Genomic DNA, 14,522 nt, shown 5'->3' with positions numbered 1-14,522 from the left:
AGATAATAGAAGCAATCAGCACTGATGGTGCTGAACTCCCAGATCCTGCCTGGACAGCAGTATGAACGGTTGAAATACAGACTACACCCATCACATGGTGTAGTCTTGCATCTCTTGTACATCCAAACTGCTACAGGGGGAATTTTGAAGCTGCCTGAATTGCAAAATCAGGTCTTCAGCCTGAGAGAGGACGTTCCTGCTCATGGAGAGAGTCCTGCTGGGAGATCAGTGACAGCAGTGACCAGTCAGACTGTGGTGGAGAGGGAAGTGTTCTGAACTCGGCCTCTCAGATATTCAGGTTTACTCCTCTCAGTTGCAGAGTCAATTGCAGCATGGAGAGAATCAGAATTGTCTATGTGTGCAATATAGCTGGGCTTGCTCCCAGTCTGGCAGCCAGTGGCATTCCTGCAGCTGGCATTTCATGTATAGCCACCTTGCAAATGAGTTTAAGTTGTGCACAGTGTAGGAGTTTCATTCTTTCAAATCCTGAGACTGAAGAACAGGATATTTCTTTCTCCCCTTAATGAATGTAGTCTTATTTCCTGTTGAGATTTAATACACTGCAGGTAACTTCTAAATGTGGTGATTGTCTTTGGAAGGTAGGTAAAATTACCAAGAAGGAAACTAAAATAAACAGGACAGAGACCCAGAAAACCCATTTTAGAGAGCAGGTACTGCAATGCAGGAGACCTTTACAGAGGGCAAGTGTAGGGGTAGGCAAAAGGGAACAGGGAAGGATGAATGCCCAAAGCCACTAACTTGGAAAAGTACCTTGAAGGCTTTAGTCTTTTCTTTCTAGTCCTGAGAGAAGAAAGAAAAGGGAAGTGAGCTTCCCAGCCCCCTCCCAGTGCTTCTGTTGGAACCTAAGCAGAAGGAAGCCCCTCTGTAGGACTGAAAGCAGTAAAATATTTCACTACAGATCACTTTTTTTCTTTTCCCAATCTGCAAAAACTGAGGGAAGTTTCTTGAAATTCACCAGTTTATCAATCTTTTCTAAAATGAGGCTTTATCCATGAATCTGGACCCCAAAATAAGTATCGTTACTTGTCAAATGTGCAGTTCATGAAAGAAAGCTTTCAAGGTCTCTGATTCTTGGATGTAAAAACATAAAGAGCTAGAGAATGACTGCTTGACTTTTCTAGTTTTATCAATTTACATGTGCCTATCTAGACTTACTGAAGTCAATCTTTGCCTGTGACTGCCCTGCAGCTCTCACACACCACTCCAGAGCCAGCGGTGCATGAGTAGCTGCACTTTTCTCACAACTTCTAGAGGACAAGATGACCAAACGAGAAAAAGGGGCTTAATTGTGCATGTGTCTTGGTAACAGTGCACTGATTTTTCATAACACACACGAACTTTAAGCTCCATGTATTTTATGATCATACTCTGCCTTTGCACTGCCCTGCATTCCTCTCTTTCCTGAGCATTTGTTGTGGAAGCAGACCCTTCCTGTGCAGCAGCCAAATATTTCAGGTATCACAGTATTTTCTTTTGAGATCAGTGCCAGACCAACAGAGCAGTGGCATTCCTGAGCAGCCCAAGAGCAAGGACTCACGCTTCCATTCCAGGGAGGGAGGGTTACCTGCCCACCCAGAGCTGGATTTATCACTGGGTAAATAATAAATTCAGTTTATAATTGCTGCACACAGCAGCAGATACTGCATTCAGGTCACCGAGCAGAGCTCCGATCTCTCATTCCTACCCAGTGTTTTGTGTTCCTCGGTCCTTGCTTTTGCAACTGCATTGAGTTACTTGACATGTGAACCCTGGACCATGATAATTTCTTCAGGTATCTTGTAATTTTGAGGCAAGAACGAGTAGTTTCGGGTTCTGACAAAATCTGTGTGAATAGAAAAAAACCCAGCAGAGTGGGGCGAGCCCAAGGGCTGATGACAGCTCCAGCACACCATGCCCAAGACTGCTGTTAAACACCCTCACCACTTCAAAATGCAGGCGGAAAACATCTCTTGCAGGGAATACAGTACAACTGCACATAAAGTGCACTTTTGAGCATCCATTAATTGAGGAGAGGTCAGCCGTAGAGCAGCAATCCCTGTCAAAGGTTGTATTTACATTATGTTATATTGGCTTCGAGGCCTGGAATTGTTCCTTAGAAGCCAGCACGCGCGGAGGGCCGGAGCAGCCGCACATGGTCCCTCAGGACGATACCGCGGGGTCGGGGGATCCCGGTGCGCTGCCAGCCTGCCCTGCGGCGGGGCGGCCCGGCCGTGAGGGGAGCGGGACCAGACCGTGAGCGGAGCGAGGGGAGGCCGTGAGGGGAGCGGGACCAGACCGTGAGGGGAGCGAGGGGAGGCCGTGAGGGGAGCGGGACCAGACCGTGAGCGGAGCGAGGGGAGGCCGTGAGGGGAGCGGGACCAGACCGTGAGGGGAGCGAGGAGAGGCCGTGAGGGGAGCGAGGGGAGGCCGTGAGGGGAGAGAGACAAGACAGTGAGGGGAGCGGGACGAGGCCGTGAGGGGAGCGGGACGAGACCGTGAGGGGAGCGAGGAGAGGCCGTGAGGGGAGCGGGACGAGACCGTGAGGGGAGCGAGGGGAGGCCGTGAGGGGAGCGAGGGGAGGCCGTGAGGGGAGAGAAACAAGACAGTGAGGGGAGCGGGGCGGGGCCGTGAGGGGAGCGGGGCGGGGCCGTGAGGGGAGCGGGACGAGACCGTGAGGGGAGCGGGGCGGGGCCGTGATAAGAGGGGGCGGGGCCGCTCCGCCCGCTCCGCGCTGAGGCGCCGCCGCCACGTGACCGCGCAGGGCCGGCGAGCGAACATGGCTGCGGCGGCGGGGTGAGTGCGCGCCGGACCGGCACCGGGACCCCCGGCTCCGGGACCGCCGGCACCCCGCTCCCTGCGAGGGGCGCCCCGCGGCCGGTGGAGGCTCGCGGGTTCCGGTGGGCGGCCGGTGTCCGGGGCCGGGCAGGCAGGGCATGGGATGTGACCGGGCTGCGTGCGCTGGACCCGCGGTTCCCCGGAGCGTTTCGGGTTTGCGCGGGGCGGTGAGAGAGCTGTGAAGGGTCCCACGGGCGGGTTGGCTCGCAGTGCCTCGTCCCCAGCCTGCGTTATCCTTTAAGTTGTCTCAGGTTTGGAAGGGGTGCTTAAAGGCGGCTTGGATTACACAGCACAAGGGTTTTCGCACATTTTAAAGCAAAATTCAGCCATTTCTTCTCGCGCTGTAGGAAGGTGCCGTAGCGTATCAAAACGAAGGGGGAAGTTTCCAAAGTTGCCCTGGGCGGGTCGGGCCGGCTCGGGGTCCCCGGCGCTGGCCCGGTCCCGCCCCGGGAGCTCCTGCCCCGCGCTGCGCCGGGAGCCGGGACACGGAGCGGCGCCGGGACTTCCAGCCTCTGCTTGACAGGGAGCACCGAGTTGGCCGTGAAGAAAATACCCATTTTATACCTTGAACAGCCGTAGTTGCTTTTACTGTTTGGTTCTGTCGCCTGTTTCCTTGTGCTGCTGTTAGCATGGGCCTCTTGCGCTTTCACACGTGGGATGTGGAAACAGCACTGAAAGTTGTTTAGGCTTCAGGCTGACGTTGTTGCATCTGTTGCTCAAAACAAACAAATAAAAAAGGCCCAGTCAACAAACAAGTGATAATTTACTGAAAAGTAGTTTCAGTGGTTTCTCATCTTCATTGAAATCTGGATCCTCTCTGTGGGATCTCAGTAGAACAGAAATGGCAGTCCATGAATTTCCTGCTCAAAAAAACCCAAAAGTACAAGAGGTTAACTGAAAAATGGTAGGAAAACCAGAAATAAAATAGGAATTTTGGTTACTGGTGTGTTTTGGTGGTTGCTTTACAACAAATCCAAAACATTAGATGAATCATATAGTGCCAGAATGTACACTCTCTAAAATATAAAACTCCTGAAATAAGCATTGAAAATCAGGAGCTCCAGGCGAAAGAAAAATATCCTTTAAAGAAACAGATGTAGTTTAATGTTCCTAGCTATATCTCACTTGCAGTACAATAAAATAAAAGAGCTTGTCTGTGAGCTTGGGCCTAAGTGATCATAAAAATTGTATGTGACAGCCAGCAGGAAACTGCCAGCTGCTGTGGGAGGCCTTTACCAGACTGAGCAGTGGTTGAATGCTGCTACCAGACTGGAGACAACAAGGGAGCTGAGCTTCTTTTGCCCTGCTTTGTTCCTGCAAGTATCCACTTTTGGCACGGGCTAAGGTTTATTTGCAGAAGCTAGCGTAGTTTCAAAGAGGCGTGCAGCACAAAGCAGTGCTTGTATCACATACACTTCTTTATCAAATGTGTAACTTCACATCAGAGTTTTGGGTTGAGTTTGTGGCTGGAGGTGCCGGAGTCCTTGTGCTGACAGAAGAAACTGACCTTGAAGGACCAGCTGGTGTGTTGTATTAATTCAGTTCTGGTAACTCTGCTGCAACAAGTCCAGAGGAGGGCACGAAGTTGATCAGAGGGCTGAAGTGCCTCTTGTAAGAAGACAAGTTGAGAAAACTGGGGCTGTTCAGCCCGGAAAGGTGAAGGCTGTGTGGAGGCTCGGAGCACCTTCCAATATCTGAAGGGGCGACAGGGAACCTGGGGGGGGACTGTTTGTCAGGAGCTGTAGGGATAGGGCAAGGAGTAATGGGTAGAAACTGAAAGAGTGGAAATTTAGGCTGGATATGAGAAAGAAATTCTTAACTGTAAGAGTGGTAAGCTGCTGGAACAGGTTGCCCAGGGAGGTTGTGGATGCTCCAGCATTGGCAGTGTTCAAAGCCAGGCTGTGCAAAGCCTTGAGCAGCCTGCTCTAGTGCGAGGTGCCCTTGCCCATGACAGGGACGTGGGGCAAGATGATCTTTAAGGTCTGTTCCAACCCATTCTATGATTCTGTGATTTGTGTGTCTTGTGGGATATAACTGAGTGATTAGAGATCATGGACCAAAATGAAAAGCTTGTAGTTTCTTCCCTAGAGAGAATTTTGTGGCAGTTTTGTTCCAAGGCAGATACCATAGTTTACACTGCTTACACTGTAATTACATGTGTATTTGTAGGGTTGATACACATGAGGCAGTTACATATCCGCTCAATTTGCTACAAGTCGTTGAACAGCCAGTCCTATGTGTGACATTTTTTTCTTGTGGTCTTGCATAATATGAGAGTTCTATTTCCCAGTTTTTGTTTGCATTGGAAAGCTGGGTGTACAGCCATGCACCTTTTTGTAAGACTTAAATGCCCCTGTCAGTGTTGTCTCTGAAGAAAACTCTGTGTTAGCTGTGGAAAGCTTGTGCACGGCTCTGGTGTGCTGAGATCTCTGCAGGCAAAGCAGCGCCTGTGGGTGTTGTGCCGTGTTGTCAGTCCATCCATGGGGGTGCCATCAGTTTGGTGTCTGGGTGCTTGCAGGAGGAGAAAGAGACCAAGGGCTGTGGAAGAAGCAAACTCCTCTAAGTTGAATATTCTCTCTAAAACCCAGCTGGTTTTCTGTGCAGGATTCCAGTTGTGAAAGTAGGTGTATCTCCTGGCAAGCTCACTCTGTCTGAGGTATGAAGTAACATGAGTGCTCAGCAGAGAGCCTGAGAACAGAGCAGGATTTGCAGCAGCACTCAGCCCTTGCTGCAGGGTCCAGCATGCTCAGCTGTTGTGGTTTCTACAGCAGCCTGAGCACAGAGACCAAGGCCATGCCCCTAAAGAAACTGTCCCACTCTAGAACAGCTGCAGAGGCCGTGCTCTGCTGTGGATTAATGTTGTGGCATCATATTCAGACAGGGAAGGTGGGATCTGTTATGTCCAAGGAAGAACACACTTTCACTTAGAGAAAATGTGCACAAGAACTATCATTTTGCACTAGAATGCATTTTAGCTTTAGCATTAAGATCCCCGTAAAAGGCACACTTAGGTAGTTTGTAAAACTAGTGGTATGAATTGCTGCCTGCTGTAATTATTTCTCCTTGAGTCTCATTTGGATAAGGGATAAACATGTTGAAGAACAGTGTTTTCAGCCTCTTGTGCCTTGCTGAATTACTGAGCCACAGCTTTGCACCTGGAAAGCCTTGCCTAGTTTTAGTTTAAGGTTCACTGTCTGACTTAAAACTTCCAGTAGCTTTTGCTAGGATTGTATGAACCTGTTTCCTTTTTCCTTCAGGCATAGGTACCCAAAACATGCTGTGCTGATGTGCTGCAGTAGGTAGTCTGCAGCCCTTGTGTTCATTACCTGCCTTGGTGCTGGGCTGTCAGGTGTGTGTTGGAAGGAGTAAAAATAAACACATTTGGGGTTTGTGCACCATCAATCAGCTGAACTTGTAAGCAGATACTTTGAAAATTGGATTAGCAAGAACAGTCTTTTGCCTTCTAAAATTACTTACGCTGTTACATGAAGTGGTTATAAGCAAGTAAAATAAAGTATTTTATTAGATCTTTTATGCTGTGGCTGCAGTAGGAAATTACAGGGTTTACATTTCTGAGGTTGATAAAGTCTTTTAGGAGGTTATGCAGCTATAAATCAAAGGTTACCTTTCAGATTGCCTATGAAAGCTATATAATAATTAAGATGTGGAGCTTTGCTCCTCGGAGGTTAAGTCCTCTGGTTAATTTCTTGTCATCTTAACATAGTTACAAGTTAACTGCACCTTTCTGGCATCTCCTGTAAAGCAGAGCTGATAGAAAGTGACCATCCAGTCAGTCTTGGAGAAGCTGACATGGAGGGACAAATTGGACTTAAATAATAGGATTTTATGGGTAAATTTTACTGGTCACCTCTAACACTGAAGCTCCAAAGCACAGCTTTGCTGTATTAAGCATTAAAAAACACCCCCAAAACAAACTGCTTTTAGATTCTTCTCATATCATCAGGTTAAACTCCTCCCTCTGCTCTATATCCTAGAAAAGCTATAGTGTTTCTACTGGTAAAGCTCCAAAAAGTTATGGACCTGAAAGGTGAATGAATCAGCCACATATTCTTGAGGTACTTTCAACTGTTGGATTATACTCTTTTTGTGACTCAGAGATGGGGCAACTGAGAGGTGTTTTAAAAAAAAACTTTTTATTTTTAGTCTTATGTGAAGGGTGAGGCAATATAGATGTTAACAAAATTGGAATGGAACATAAAATGGCTTCAAGTGAAGAAGACTTAAATTTGGCTTTTGCATTCAACATATAAAATTACTTAGTAACAGCGAGCTCTCTGCTTTTAAACTGTATCCTTGCAGTTGCAGCTGTGTTGAGTACAGCCTTTCAGAGTCTTTCTGGGCTGTCCCAGCGCATTTGTGTTGCCCTAGGGACCAGCAGGGGTACCCAGTCCATGCTCCTGAGCCCAGATCTTTGAGTTCAGTCACTGTCTGAAGCTGCTTGTGTGCGTGCAAGAGTAAACATACATACATAGAAAAGAGATTGGCAGATCCTGTCTATGGGAAATGCAGTTGTCCTGTGTCTGCTATCCATCATCTTTTCTCTCCACTCCCTGTTTCCCAGAAGGACTTGCTGAAGTTTGCTAGACTTAAGGTAAACTTCCACTTTTGTTTTCAGCAACTCAGAACTAAGTTCTTCCCTCCTGCTTTGCCTGTCCTCAGCTGCCACGGGCTGTAGTCGCTTTGTGCTGTGTTACCCAAAGGGGTGCAGTGAGGGCCGTGCTGTGGGCTGTAGCCGCAGCCAGCCTTGTCTGTTTCCCCTTTTTCCTTTGGGACTCGTGTGAGCAGTGCTCGGTGGTGCCTGAGAGCGATGTGTGTGGACAGCATCCCTGCCCCGTGAGTGATGAGCCTCCTCTTAGTGGAGTTGAACTAAACTAATGAACGCTGTGCATCTGAATTGTGCTAACCACTGTCTTTGCCATTAACTGTCAATTGAAAACATCTCTTCTAGACCCTCCTTTTGGCTTGGGAATGAGACTTTGAAAGTGCCTGTAGCACTCTTTGCCTTGAACAGAAGACGACTGTGCGAGCGCCTGAGACAGAATAAGGATGTGCAGAAGAATTCAATTGTCCTGCTGCAGGGTGGAGAGGAAACCCAGAGATACTGTACTGATACTGGCATTGTGTTTCGCCAGGTAAGACCTGAACCAGAACTTCAAATTAAGAAACTAACTTTGACTGCATGAATTTTTAAATGATTTTAAATTGTTTTCTCTTTATCTCTCAGATGTGCGTTGTCTTGCTTCACTTAAATAAATTGGCTTCTTTATAACGTTGCTTCTTCTGCTTTGAGTTGCTCTCATTTTCAGTGCTTTCGTGCAGGCTCATTATCTGGTTTAAAGGGCTTAAACCTCTTCAAGGCCTTACTGCTCATCAGTGTTTGAATCTAATCTTGAAGACAGCAGTGGAATATTTCTCCATTTTTTCAGTCTTGTCTGTGACCCAAAAAACAAGCTTCTTTGTGTAATAAAACATGTTACAGTAGACCTAAGCTGAATTAATTAATAGAAAAGTGTATTTCATGGTTTTATAAAACAGCAGCCTATGTCTTGGAATTTACAACGTGTCTTTGTAAATTACAGTCTTCCTTAAACACCCATGTGTTCTTCTGTCACAAGTAGGACTTAACACATTCTGGGGATGTTGGTTTAAAAGAACTCAAATTATCCATATTCCATACCCTGCGTGGTTTCTGCAGCACTTTGTTTTGTGAATTTAACTGAGCTATTGTATGTTATGAAGAAACAAACCCAGTAAATTCCAATTTAGATGGCACATATCTTATTGAAGTTACTAGTCTGGTTTTAGAAGAGATGCACCTTTCAGGGTATTAGAGCATATGCCTGTTCTTACCAAAATTAAATCCTGTATTGTTGGGTGTTTTCTTGTTTGCTTGCTTATTCTTAAAATAACTCTTGGCTAAGGGCTGTTCCTAGTGCAGCTTCCTCTTCTCTGGGGAAGGTTGGGCTTTCACTTCAGCACTCTGCCTTCAGAACCCAACAAAGCTGCACTCTGCTTTTGCCTTGTCTCTTGTGACATGATTGTTTCTCCCTGATAATGCATTCTCTAATTCTTGATTGGCGGAATGTATTTTAATGTTTGGTGTATGCTTATTGTGCTGAGTTAACCTCTTTATGGTAGTGTATTAATCTCTGATCCTTTCCACTTAGCAGCAGAGGGATTTGTATTATTCTAACCTAAAACTAACCAGTCTGAAAAGGTTTAGACCTAAACCACTCTTCCCCCTCCAAAAGCAAGAGACTTCTTCCAGATATGTGGAAATAGGAATTAACATGTACTGTAGTGTGTTTTTAGAGCTGGTAGAAGTGAGGTCTAAGAATATATTTTGTTTTAACCTAGGAATCTTACTTTCACTGGACTTTTGGAGTAACTGAAGCAGGCTGCTTTGGAGCAGTAGATGTTGATACTGGAAGATCTATGCTTTTTGTTCCACAACTCCCTGAAAGCTATGCTGTTTGGATGGGAAAGTAAGACCTATCTTTTAACTGCATTCTGGTGTATCCAAGTACTTTATATAACATAACTGCCTGTAGAGCTCCAGTGTTGTGTCATTTAATCAGATTCCACCAAACCATGCCATGGGAATGATAAATAAAGAGTGATATATACAAACAAAGATACAAAACATAATCAGTTGATATTGATCATGTGATATGAAATGATCCACCATCATTTGGAGCACAATGCCCTTAGAATTGGAACCCACAAATCTCATGGTAGCTCTGAGAGGAAGGTGAACCATAAAGAAAAGTCAGTATCTTGTGTTAAGCCCAAGCAAGGTAAATAATATAAAGCAGGTTTTTCAAGCTGCTTTGCCAGTTTGCAGCAGCCTGAGCTAATGAAGCTTTCTGAGTGGCATAAGGTAGTTTAGCCTCTGACAGGCTTTTTTAAAATGAGCTCATGGACAGGAAAATGTGATTTAAATGCTATTCTATGAGTATGCCATGAACATCTCTCCACCCACCTTTGTAGTAAATACTGCACAGTGCTACAGTAGTGGAGGGATTGATTTATGTATTCGTTTATTTTCTCAGTCTTAATTGTATTTATACCCTCTACCAAACTGTAAATTTCTGTATCATCTACATTGTCTCAAACATTGGATTGCTTCTAGTTTAGTCTTCTGTCAAGCTGTTTCACTTCTAATTGAAGCTATCACCTTTAATGCTAATTTTGGGAAAAGGAAAAAACAGTTGTAACTGATCCCAGGTGCTGAGCTGTGCCAGACCATATGGCAGGGCATGGCTGCTGTCTTCTCATAGAGTTTATATGAATTTCACTGTCTTAGACCTGTCTGGGGACTGAAATTGTGATGGCATAAAACTCTGCATACTGCTGTCTGAAATACTTTAGCTGCGAGCCACACCTGTCTGGGAGGGCAGGTTCTGTAAGCCCCCCACGTGTACTCTCTGAAATCTGTTCCCACTTATAGACAATTTTAAGTTCTTAAGTTCTCTTCTGCTAGTTCAAAACAGCTGTTTCATACCCACACTGATTGTGCCTAATCTAAAAAAGCTTAAAAATATTATTGAAATTCCAGCATCTCATTTTGCATTCTCAAACAAAATATTTTGGTGCTTGTAACTAGTGACCTTTTTGATTTGTTTGTGCAGCACTTATCTGTCAATTTACAGAATTAATTAAGTCTAGTTAAAAGTGGTTTATTGTCACTGTGTCTTCTTGCAGAGTTTAACAAATGATCCTTGTTGTTTTCTAAGTTCTTCTCCTTACCCTGCCCGAATCCCTCTGTTTGAATTGTGCTTTCTCTTCTGTCAGCTGTGGTCATGTACTTTTTCTGCTTGTCAGAAGGAGGATGGGTGAATAACTCATTTGTGAGTCAGGAGCAGTTCTGCCTCATAAGTTGTATGACAGTGGGTACTGCACACTGCTAGGGGTTGTGTTCCTTCCCAGAAGATTCAATTTTAACTCAAAATTAGCACTGAAAGAAAGCCACAAATCAGTATGCCTTCCATCCACTACAGTTGGTTACTATAGTTTTCCTTGGAAATGCTTCCTTCTGAGCCCGTGGAAGGCACTGTCTACCCACTGGAGAAACAGTCATTTAACATCAGTGTAATGCTTTGTGTGGTGTTTGGGAGGTTGGTATCTTACAGAGGTCTGTAGCTGCTCTGCTAGTTCATAGCATAGGGTGGAGGTGCTTTGCCTGGTGTTTATTCTGTTTTACATTTAAGGCAGGTGTGGGAATCTGTGAATTTGGGGAGAAACACATAGATTCTCTTAAAATTAATACAAAATGCTCTTTACTACAGTTTTAGCACTGCTGCATTACTAAATGTATCATTTGATGTAGCATTGTGCCTTCGCTTCTGAAGAACACGTATTTGAGTTGCTTTTGAAGCATAGAGTGGATAATGGGTCGTTCAGAAGGGTTAATCTTTTTGCCTTGAGTATGAAAATGGGGCTCCTTGACTCCATTCAAATTGCAGTCTTAGTTTGGCCAAAGCCATTGCAGGGTCTGAGGGTGTTTGCTCGGAGATTGGCAGACCATGAGTCTGCAAACAAGACCATGAGCACTATTTTTTTCCAGCCCCACCACTGCGCTTGTTTCTCTGAGTGGTGCTGCATGCTGAGGTGGTGCCTGGGGGCTGTGCAGGACGGGTCCCGTGGCGGTGGGGAATGCCCCGCTCTGGGCTGGGGTCGGCAGTGCTGGTGCTGAGGGTGACTGCCACTTTGGAAGTGTTAAAGCTCTAGTAGGACGTCATGCTGAATGTGTGTGCTCCGAAGATGTGTAAAAATAGTTGTAAGGCTACCTTTCGGAAGTCCTTCAAGCCAAAATGACCTCTGAAGTTTTAAAAGCAAGGAGAGATTTAGTTTGACTCACAGGCTATGGACCTTCTCCAGAAAACCCCCAAAGCCTCTTAAGGTGGCAGTTGCAGAATTGTTCTGAGGGTAATTGTGGGACTGGTGGTCCTGTGTTCATGAGAGGGATCGCAACAACATTGCTCTGTTTTTAAATTATGGCTGTGGGCGTTTCTCCTGATGTTGGGCCAGCCAGTTTCTTAGCTGTTGGCTGGAAAAACCTTTTCAAGTAAGAGAACCACTTTGCCTGTCTCTTGGCTTGCGCCTCTGCCCCTGTCCCTCCGACATTTGTGAGGCGGAAACACACTCTGAGAATGACTCTGAACTTAGTGGGTGGCTTTTCTGCTCCTGAATATTTTTCTGTTTTTAACTTTAGAAGGAAGAGTTTAAGAAATGAATCTGATAGTATAGGACGGTAAAGGCTTCAGAAATGTAAATGTTTTGTAAATGTCCCTCTTTCTTAGCACAGTCTTACCTGGTCAAGCTTTTGGTGCAACAAAGCTGTTAGCCATCATTTCTGTTCCTAGAAAGCACTGAGTTGGTATGACTGCATGTCTTCACAAAGACTTCAGGTTTGCTAATTAATGCTGCACCTGCCATTTACCTCCTTAATTATAAATGACAGAACTAGTCAGTGTGCTGATTAAAGATATTTTATAAAGTAAAACATACTGTACAGCAGCTGCTTTATGTGGAGAGCATGCCAGAATAACTTAATAGCCTTGCCACATAGAGTGTTTTTAATGGAAGACAAAGAGTATTTAACCCTTTCATGCTCTAACTTCACAAACACATATTAAATTTATTAATGGTTCAGAAAAATAAAATGGTGCTGTGGTGCCCCATTAATGGTGCAATTTCCTGTGTTTTCCCTGAAGCTCTGCTGGATGACTGGTAAATATAGCAGCTTTAATCTGACATTGCACCCACTATAAGTAATGTTTTTCCATGGATTTGATTGAAAACTGACTATGTGTTCCAAGTTGAACCTTGGATTAGTGCTTGGAGCTGTAATAAAACAGAGTGAAATGCTTTGCAAATGTTAGCTGTTTCTCAGTGACCTGATGAGGAAGCTCTTTAAAACATTGTCATAAATTTCAGGTGGGTTACGACCAAAATCAACCTTTGGTTTTGGTGATTACACTTGACTGACATCAGCAAAACTGAGTAGTTTTACTGCCTTTTGGAAAAACTGCAGAAGTACATGGTTGGGAGTTTTTTGTTTGTTTGCTTTTTTCCTCTTAACACTTTTGTAAAGGAAGGTAGCCTCCCAGTCTGTGTGGACTTTTACCTTTTTTTTCTTACAGACTTTTTGTGACCATGCAAATTAGAAGCTAAGAAATTGATTTCTTGATCTCTTCTTCTTAATGGAGATTGGTGAGATTTTGTGGCATTTGTATTTTGAATAATTGTGAGTATTAAATTGTGCACAGCATGGTATGTTTATCTGACTATATCATGGTGATGGAGGCTGGTGCATTGATTACCCATGTTCTGGGAACAAGAGGACAAGCCTGTAGAAAGGAAGAGGACAGTAGAGACAGCTCTTTGGAAAGGGAGTGGAGTGTGGGGGGGGGTTATAGGGAACAAACTCCAGATTAATTGCTCCTTAATTGCTCTTCTCAATGTATATTTTGCAGGAATGAAGGACATTTTCTACAGGAGTTTTATTAATGTGGAGCGTAGAGGTCCTCTTCTCCATGGCCTGCTCCAGAGCTGTGTGTTTTATGGTTTTACCTTCAGAACTGATCTGCCATCTCCTGATGCTTTTTATTGTAATTTTTTCTCTAAAATGAAATATGCTTTTCTTTTCCCGTGTCTCTCAGTTTGTTCTTTTACTGCTGTTTGTCACTTCCCAGTACCCACTGGATCTTTATTTTGCTGTTTAAAAAAGCCCCACATTTTAATCACTTTAGGTCATCTTATTACTGTTTTGTACCAGTTGGCGTTGCAATTTATCTGCAAAGTTTGTTACCACCTGGAAATATTCTCTGTGGATCTCATACTCAGTTATGCTTCTGTTTCTGAGAAGTGTCAGACCTGATTTCAATCTTTGCAGTATCCCACTAATCAAGACTTGCAGTCCATTTCTGTTTATTGCTTTAACTTCTGGGAACATCAGTCTAAATTGACACAGCACTTTTCAGGTTGGCAGTTGGAGGGTTTCCCAGCCCAGGGAATGCTCATCTTTTTATCTATTTATTTATTTTATTTTCTGCTTTAGTCTTTTCTGATTTCGTATTATGACTACTCACTGGGTTTCAGGTTACACTGTAGTGTTTCTGTCTAAGCCGATTTGGGTCCATTTTGGAGAGTAGCAGTCTTGAGAAAGATTTTGTCAAATATTTTACTATTATTCAGGTAGTATATCTGTTGCTTTCCCCTTCATCTGATCCTTTCAAAACTGCACAATAAAGCTGGTTGCTTTTGATTGACAAGACTTACTTGTGCAGGGGTGCTTATTTTCCAGGATTCCAGTTCTCTCCCTGGTACAGTGATTTCCATTTCTTGTCCTCCATTCGTTTATTGCTGTATTTCATAGAATCATAGAATGGCCTGAGTTGGAAGGGACTTTAAAGATCGTCAAGTTCCAACCTCCCACCATGGGCAGGGACACTTCCACTGTCCCAGGCTGCTCCAAGCCCTGTCCAACCTGGCCTTGGGCACATCCAGGGGTGGGGCAGCCACAGGTTCTCTGGGCAACCTGTGCCAAGAACTCAGCACCCTCACAGGGAAAAATTTCTTTCTAATATATAATCTAAACCTACTCTCTTTTAGTTTGGAGGTATTCCCCCTTGTCTTGTCTCTTCAGGCTCTTGAAAATTGAC

At 44.7% G+C, this 14,522-nt stretch overlaps 1 protein-coding gene across 1 annotated transcript in view; it reads left to right on the top strand.

Annotated features, from left to right (window-relative positions):
• The first annotated feature begins 2,744 nt into the window (after nucleotides 1–2,744).
• PEPD (peptidase D) overlaps nucleotides 2,745–14,522 on the top strand; it is a 140,706-nt gene continuing 128,928 nt past the window's right edge. Inside the window, exons 1-3 of the mRNA XM_066194888.1 lie at nucleotides 2,745–2,793; nucleotides 7,805–7,988; nucleotides 9,214–9,341. Of these exons, the coding sequence (XP_066050985.1) occupies nucleotides 2,777–2,793; nucleotides 7,805–7,988; nucleotides 9,214–9,341 (329 nt within the window). The 5' untranslated portion in view covers nucleotides 2,745–2,776. The remainder of the gene's footprint in view (nucleotides 2,794–7,804; nucleotides 7,989–9,213; nucleotides 9,342–14,522) is intronic.

Source organism: Chamaea fasciata, unplaced genomic scaffold, assembly GCF_029207755.1.
Source record: "Chamaea fasciata isolate MVZ Bird 193981 ecotype frontalis unplaced genomic scaffold, bChaFas1.0.hap1 SCAF_12, whole genome shotgun sequence".
NCBI classification, from domain to species: domain Eukaryota; kingdom Metazoa; phylum Chordata; class Aves; order Passeriformes; family Sylviidae; genus Chamaea; species Chamaea fasciata.
Note: the sequence above shows the minus strand (reverse complement) of the source record. Positions and strands in the feature narration are given on the sequence as shown.